This window comes from Amborella trichopoda, chromosome 12 (genome assembly GCF_054954075.1).
Source record: "Amborella trichopoda isolate Santa Cruz 75 chromosome 12, AtrichopodaSantaCruz75HAP2 v2.0, whole genome shotgun sequence".
Taxonomy (NCBI): domain Eukaryota; kingdom Viridiplantae; phylum Streptophyta; class Magnoliopsida; order Amborellales; family Amborellaceae; genus Amborella; species Amborella trichopoda.
In genome coordinates, this window is record NC_142347.1 from 45,145,140 (window position 1) to 45,153,286 (window position 8,147).

General features: G+C 37.1%; 1 protein-coding gene across 3 annotated transcripts; it reads right to left on the reverse strand.

Moving 5' to 3' along the window:
• Window positions 1-483: 483 nt before the first annotated feature.
• Window positions 484-7,725, reverse strand: LOC18435416 (Transmembrane amino acid transporter family protein). Of its 3 annotated transcripts, none has more exons than XR_016045999.1 (13): window positions 7,372-7,725; window positions 6,436-6,722; window positions 5,962-6,176; window positions 5,454-5,477; window positions 5,148-5,328; window positions 4,819-5,038; window positions 4,566-4,701; window positions 4,387-4,410; window positions 4,058-4,199; window positions 1,957-1,992; window positions 1,801-1,844; window positions 1,437-1,499; window positions 484-1,113 (listed from the first exon to the last, which is right to left on the reverse strand). XR_016045999.1 is itself a non-coding variant. In XM_088853956.1 (12 exons), the coding sequence occupies exons 1-12, from the start codon at window positions 7,533-7,535 to the stop codon at window positions 1,021-1,023; spliced, it is 1,593 nt and encodes a 530-aa protein (XP_088710082.1). In that variant the 5' UTR covers window positions 7,536-7,725; the 3' UTR covers window positions 484-1,020. The 3 variants fall into 3 exon arrangements, 1 of the variants encoding a protein (XP_088710082.1); XR_016045998.1 differs by having other exon boundaries at window positions 1,952-1,992; XM_088853956.1 differs by lacking the exon at window positions 1,957-1,992.
• Between the last annotated feature and the right edge of the window lie 422 nt (window positions 7,726-8,147).

An 8,147-nucleotide genomic window follows, 5' to 3' on the forward strand; every position in this document is an offset into this window, starting at 1 on the left:
AGGTTATTTGATGTGAACTACCAACCATTTAAACCCAAGCTCGATTTGGTAATTGCAGGAACTGAGAATCAGATCCCAAAGCTAACTTACCCCAAAACGAACAAAACGCAAAACATAAAATCAAGTATCACAATGAAAGGAAAGTTTTTTAATGGAAGAAGGTGAATATTTTATTTTTTAGAAGTGCAATGATTTTTATACTTCTAAAATATTATATACTATGTGTTCGCTCCCACAGGTAAAGGTGGAATATTTTGAAGACTAGTGACTATCGTCGAAAATATAATAATAATAATAATACTAAATCCCACACTTACGTATCTGAGAAAAAATGTTCCAAAAATAATTGGATACCATCCAATTTTTTAATGTGGAATAACCCAAAATTTTTATGAAAAAATAATGTGATTTTCTCTCCAGTAGTTCTTTTGAGAGAGAGACAGACGACAAGAAGTGAATGTACACAACAGATGCAAACAGGTATACATCTTAAAGTAAAATTTCATCATAAATTCACCATCTGGGATTCTCAATTCTGATAACAATAGAAGAGAGAAATTTTGGAGAGGGAAGATGGCTTTACCATCTCGTACGACAAGTGATCCCTCTCTTCCAACACACATATTCACGTCTTTCTTTCTACATTTTACTATAAGCACGGCTATGCATCGCAGTCCAAAGAAAATTAGCAGTCATCAGTCACAACTGCACCATGTTCTCTAACACTTGCCTAAACCTACCTAAATTAGCCTCTATGAGGGTAAATACCACCCATGTGCCCTCCATCAAAACATTTGTTATGAACAGATGACTACGCATTATGATTTTTTGATCGCACTGAGCTAGAGTACAGGATTTGTGATGAGAATTCATTAACAAATTCAAATTGGGCACCGGGATGTCTGCCTCCTTTTTAACACAATGGGAGGTAATTACCATTGAAAAATTTGTTAGCATCATCTGTCTTATCGTTCAATCCATAGACATGTTTGGGGGATCTTTGGCTCGGCGGATAGCTTATCAATAGTTTCTGGCAATCTCTGATACAGAGGAGTAAGTGCCAAGGGCTGCACTAGCCACACCCACTCCTATTATTGTGAAGCACAACACAACCTGCATATTCACCAAAAATAAATTAGAATTTCCAAAAAAAAATTTGTTAAGGCTATAAATTTCCTTACTTTGCTATGTTTTTACAAGATTTTCTATGATTTTTTTTCCAAATTTTCTTTTGGCAAATGTAAATCAGAATAAGGTAATGGAATTTTGAAACAGTACTCAAGAATGAAAATAAGTTCCTTTCCAGAAAATGTAATTTCCCTTCCACCAAATCAATTTCCCCCCTTTTTCTCCCAGTGCTCTCTGAGATTTTTTGCTTGGCCTTGTCTACCTAGCTTATAGGTTATTGCATGAGCAGCATGTGTGTGTGATCTCACCTGCAAAAATGTAGCTTTCTTCTCCACTATCCTTAGGAAACATAGAGTTGGCATTATCACAGCCTACAAACAAAATTCCATTCATTATTGCGGTCAGGGTGAGTTCGGAGAAAAAGAAATTAGTAGTCAACCAGAAATGTATGTTTCAAAGGATTTAACAACCGGTTCTTGTGATATGTATAAATTAACAGTTTTTTTTCCTATGATATTGATGTGCAAGTTCCTGAAGGAAAAATCTCTCTCTCTCTCTCTCCCTCTCTCTCTCTCTCTCTCTCTCTCTCTCTCATGCTGTTTGAATAGTGGCCTCCAACTCTCTCATGCTGTTTGAATAGTGGCCTCCAAAAGAATTTAAACAAAATCTTACCACAAGTATACTAAGGAGAGAGCCAATCAATGCCATCACAAGACCTGTCACGCAGAACGAATAACCAAAGCTTAGGCAGACAGTTTGATGTTGGTAATCAAGAGAATCTTAAAGTTTTCAAAGGCTTTTCTAAAAAAATAAATCAGTTCACCTTACAATGGGTCTATGATGTCCTTAACATCCACAGAATTTCTGCCAGAAATGATCAGATTTAATTGTTCTGATTACGTGTAAGGTATTCTGAGACTTCCATGCTAATATGAAAACATTTGCCTATCATAATGATCAAGTCCGAGTACATCTAAACATATAAGTTGATCCAAATGAATTGGAACACTTTAATCCGTTACAACACTCTGAAGAAAAACTAAAGGCAGCAAAATTACAAAACTTCCCCCAGTATCACTCACATGTGCCCCGTCAGGGTATGCACATACACATGCATGCACGTGCGCACACCGATTAATATTCTATAGCACCTATTTATATCTTTGGTTGGATATAATGCTCCCAGGAGTCAAATATTAACAGCGGATGGTTGAGGAAGCTGTTCACATCAAACCAAGATATCAAACAGTGCTATAGTACAGAAATGCATCTCACTGGCACCCAAATAGGGAGGGGCAGGTGAGAGATAGAGAGAGAGAGACACGGAGGGAGGGAGAGAGAGCATCCAAACTCCAGAACAAGGTTCTCCTTGCACTTTCCCTAAGCCCATTTCCATTTTTTAGCAAATTTCCATCAGTAATGCAATGTTTGAATTTTGGAAGATGTGGTTTTGTAAATATCATCTTCCAAGCACAGCAGCACTTCCCTGTTTGAACGGGAAGTGCTGTGCCAAAAGTAAATACCACAATATCCACTTATGGTATTCTTAATATTGAAAAGTGAATACCGCAGGTTCCATGGTGGATAATAGAACCTACGGTATCCACTTTCCTGGAAGATGCAGTTTCCAACAACCACATCTTCCAAAATTCAAACACGCCCTAACAAACTTGCATACCTTTCCCTTGGAACAGAAACAAAATGCCAACAGTCCCAGATTAATGATCTCCTGGGCCAATAGACAACTCCAAATGACCCATCATGACTGACATCAACCAAACAAGCCCAATGGGCCAAACTACTCAAGAATAAGTGCCCATTCCCACAACTCGGGGAACTCTTTTCAAACCCATCTAATGATTTTCAGAGGATACTCCTTCCCACCATTTGCATTGTCCGAGCATAAGTTCCTCTCAGATACCATCAGGTTTCTTATTAGTTAAATCCTTTTATCATGCTCTACAGGTTCTAAGGAGAGGTTTCAGTTGCTCAGACATTAAAAGACATTGTAGTGAATCCTTAATTCGCTGAGAAAGGATTTCTTGAACGCAGAAAAGTGGGTTAGTAAGGTTTTCAACATACCCCATGGAAACAACATACATGAGATAGGGAAGTGTCAACGAGTATGCATGGTAAGTTTCATCATGCATATATACTTAAGTCATATATAAGTACTAATATCAAAGGCCTCTTCCCTAGAAAGAGGTAAAGCTTGTAGTAAGCCATATTGCTTCTCAAGTCGAGATTCGATGCTCCAAATCGGAGCAGCTAACGCTAGAAGTTTTTAATAATAAAAAAGCCTTCTTATTCAAGTACATATGCAAGGAGGAAACCTCTAAATACTCAATTCAAAAAATACCCCATTTATTTTTATAATTTCAAAAACACTCCATTTTCGACAGTTTTTTCATAAGGTTTTCTTAAAGTGAGGTATTTTATAACACCTCTTATATCTCTCTTCTATCTCCTGCACCAACTCGTTCCTCAGACATGTTGGAAGCCATCAAGATGAGCTACCAATAGATCACAAAGATCAGTGGTTCCATTTTTCATAGAGATACTACAATCATTAGAGAACCAGCACAAATTTTAAAATAGTGGTCATACTTGCTCCAGGAAAATCTGTAAATGCAAGGGAGTTAGAGTTTCAAAATCATAAACAGAGTACGATGAACTAACTTGTATAGATGCAGCAGAAGGAAGCTATAATTTGCACTTTCATCATCAAATTTTGAGAAAAAGACGTACAAAATCAGGCCAAGAAATTAAATGCAACATGCCCAAAACAAAACACAAACAAGAAAGTAATAATAATAAAGAAACACTATGGTAAAATCAACAAAGTATAAGAAGCATAATTTCTGGGCTTCCCATGATTAATTATCAAAAGCAAAAAGATCCATTTCCAAACCGTGTGCAGCTTACTTACTATAAAAGGGTAGAAGAAAAGCGACGCATACAGTCGAAACAACAAGTCCTGTCCGTATAAGAATGGAGTACAAGAACTCATTGGAAGTCCCTACTGGCAACAACTCCTCCAAACCTCTTGCTAAGGGATTGATTAGCAGCGCATATTTGTTTAATGTCAAGGAAACATAACACTTTGATAAAACTAAACTGGGCACAATGAAGTAATTTTGTTGTCAATCAAAACAATAGTATTAACTTGATAGAGCTGAATTAGTCTCCAAACATCATCATAGAAATGGTTAGTTGTTCAATATTCAGAAAAGACCAAAATGCTAAAATGCTTCGAGGATATTTGGTGAGAGGATTGATCACCTGAAAGACAATAACATAAGAAAGTCAAGCAATGGAACATATTCATAAACTAATCCAAGAGATAGTAACCATTTCAGGAAGCTAGATCAAAATAAGTAATATCAAACAATGAGAGGACAAAACAAGAGAAAAGATGCAAAAGAGAAGAAACCTACAGTTGTCCATAATGCTACTTGTGAAGCAATGTCATTCTTCGGTAAGTTCAGGGTTATTTGAGATTCTGTACCCTGACCATACATAAGGAACCCCATGGTCGCAACTCCCCCATATATTGCAGTACACAAAGCAAAGCTACAAAGCAGTAGACATTGCAAAGTTTTAGAAAAAAGAAAAGCAACATAACTTGCCATCATGATCATCCACATAATCCTAGTGCCGAATTCCCTAAAGTAACAGTGTCAAACATACCAAACAAGTAATGCTTTCTTGAATTTGGTTTTATCAGCCATTGACTGGTATATGTTTGGAAAGACTGCATGACCCGAATAGCAAAATCCATAAACCCCAATTGCTAATGGGAGTTTAGTCCAGTTTAGAAGAGGACCAGAATGATGGAACCCTACCCCGCCCACAGTACCCTCAACAAGCACTGAGATAAAAATCATGAATGTTGCAAGAACGCCACCAGCTGTGTATAAGTTCAACAAAACACATGTTTTTATAATCAGTCACAACACAATGCAATATGTAAGAAACTAAAGCAACAGAAACAAATAGAAAATGATTGTTTCCCTCACCAGAAAGATAGGATATAAGTCGGAGATCTCTTAGCCAAACAGTAGGTAGAACTATTAGGCCAGTTAAAATTCCAAAGAAGTGCATGGTGTCAATATGAAATCCAAGACAGTCGATAGAAGCTCCAGGGAATATCCTAGACAGATTATCACCTTCCAATATAATAAATTCCACACTATATGACTGCATGAATGGATTAGGAATTAATGACATGATATTATACTCCACATATCAATGGCACATTTACAACAAATAACCAAAGTCCACTAAATGGTAAATTTCGACTCCGAAGTGTTTGCACCACTTACATATAGCTCCAAGTACAAAATAATCTGCAAAATAAACCAACGAACATCAAACATTAGAAACCACAGGAGATTTAGCTGATTCACTTGCATACATAGGTATTAGCTGCTAAATCCATTGAAAAGGGAAGTTCAATTAACAATAAAGCCTCAAAATGTAGACAGCTACAAATGAAACCAGAATTTAAAAAAAAAAAAACCCAAAAAACAAAGAGAGCAATGTATCCTATTTGTGTACGATTTTTAATTGAAGATATAGTTTACAATGAAATCAGAACAAAGAACTTTTCAGGCATTAAGCAGAAACATGGAAGCTTCAATGGGGGAGGATGTCATGCTTTACTTATGAAGCCAAAAAGTGATACCACAGGCAAATCAAATGAAGAGAAGTTCATAAAACATCATTGACAACCAGACCCATAAACAGCAATCCTTTTTTATTGAACTGGACACAGATCCAACATATGCAGAAAAGTAAAGCGATCTTAATGCCAAGGAAAATCTTACACACCGAGATAAACAAGCGCCCGTATCGCCCATATGCCGCTTCTCCAATGTCTGGGTAGCTCAAAATGCCATCTTTGCTTTCAAAACAGTATCGCATGAGAATGCCAGTATAACAGCAGATAGACGCAAAGAGAACCAGTAACCCCAAACTCACCCAACCTGCCTCCTTGATGGTATATGGAGTAGAAAGAAGGCCAACACCAGCTAATATATTTACTCCTGTGTGAACATATCTCAGTAGGTACAAGAAAAAGAAAAACTTGTACAGAGACTCTCGTCCTTATAAGAACAACAAAGACCAGAGACCATGTGGTTAATGTGAGAAAACTGACAAAGACAGCCACAAAACTACCAGAGACATGCATCTATCCAGATCCAAAAGCAATGCATATCAGAAAAAATAAAAAATAAAGCAGAGATTATGGGATACGAGATAACTATGAATATCATAATTAAATCTCATTTATATACTAGTTACCATTGAAAACTGTTTGAGTGAAGCTGCATCCATGACTTATATATACTTCTCCAGTGTGATGTCTCGATAGAGGAGTCACCCCTTCATGCTGATATTCTGATGTAATCAACAAATTTTTATCTGATTCTTGCTTCTCACCAAGTTTTCCAGAGAGAAATGGCACATTTGAGTCCCAGCCCGGAATGCTCAAACCGCTCTTATAGGAACTTGAATATCTTCCACTAGGTATTCGCTGGAGAGACCCAAAAATTGGGGACGCAGCGATAGTATAAGAATCAGTAGCTACCCTGTGAGCGACAAAGAACACTAATGAGAATAGAGACTTATATCAAGACAAAAGAATCGACTGTAATAAAAAGGGAGAGAGTTATGTATAGCAAAGAAAAACTATAATAAATGGGGGGGAAGACAGTTCTTCAGAACAAAAAAAAAGAATGTGACATGACTTCAACCAGATTACACAAGACTAAATTATATTCATTTATTGCCAATTTTCTTCTCAGATACCAACAATAAGGAAAAAGTGCATGATGAACAATGAATTCTACGATTAAACCAAATCCCTACACTTAATCAATATTGTGATTTGACAATAAACACCAAGCTCTATAAATCTAATCCACTACTCAAACCTCGATATTTGACATGGTTCTCTTCACTCTGTTATCTTAACCAATTATGTAACCATTAAACTCTTCATCTCTCAAAAATTAGTCATCTGAACTCCTAAAATTGAAAAAAAAAAAGAAGAAGATAATCTATGGAAAAGCCCACGCTAAAAAGAATTCAATTTCCAAGTCCTATACTTATGTGTTTCCTTCTTAACTTCATAAAAGAAGACAAAATAGTAAACTGGAGCAATAAATCGATTTCCTTTGCCATAGAGGCCAATCCAAAACCCTGGAAATCAAACCAAACAAAAATTCAAAACTAGACCTGTAACTCTGAGGCCACTGAGTCGACAAGAACTTAGACGAATGCCGCTCATCATTCCACTCATTCTCCTCATCATCACTCTCTCTCCTCTCTTCTGCAACTCCATCGCAGCTCCTATCTTCATCCCCATTTTCCAGAAAATACTCATGATCCTTCTCCTCCATCTTCTCTCTGATCACAAAACAAACCCAAGAAAACCCCAACACAGTAACCCTGAACCACAAACACTAACCTCAGAATACTTCCAAACGAGATTTTCAGATATGGGTCTCGGAACCCTAATCCTATAATGAATCAAGCCACAAAGTTTGGGGTTTTGCAGACAAAGAGACAGTTGAGAGATCACTATTAGGGTTGATGACAATGAAGCCAACAATTTCAGGAAGAGGTTGCCCATTTTTATTGATAGCAATTTCGTGTCTGAGAGATTTTCTTGGAAGCGAACATGCAACATTTAGACAACTGTGTCCCGAACCCTCAGGAAGAGGCCATAATCAGAGGACATAATCAGAGAGAGAAATAGAGAGAGTATATACGTACGCGTTAGAGAGAGAAAGAGAACCTGACAGAAACAGAGAGAATACGTACGTACTTTTCGAGCTTCGGAAAACAAGTTGTACACGTCACACAATAAATGTCTATACGCGTGACGTGTATCATATTCCATACACAAGCTCTCCATCAACCGTACGTCATCGTCAACTAACGGCGGATATGAGAAGATGCTCACCTTTTGAGTACAGTAATGTGGTTGTTACTGTTTTACACATGGGAGA

Excerpts from the sequence above, each read along its gene's own strand:
- LOC18435416 (XM_088853956.1), bottom strand. The coding sequence starts at position 7,535 with ATGGAGGAGAAGGATCATGAGTATTTTCTGGAAAATGGGGATGAAGAT. Across the intron at positions 5,478-5,961 it reads ACGGGCGCTTGTTTATCTCG|ATTATTTTGTACTTGGAGCT; the intron begins GTGTGTAAGATT and ends TTTATTTTGCAG. Across the intron at positions 4,702-4,818 it reads AAGAAAGCATTACTTGTTTG|CTTTGCTTTGTGTACTGCAA; the intron begins GTATGTTTGACA and ends ACTGCTTTGTAG.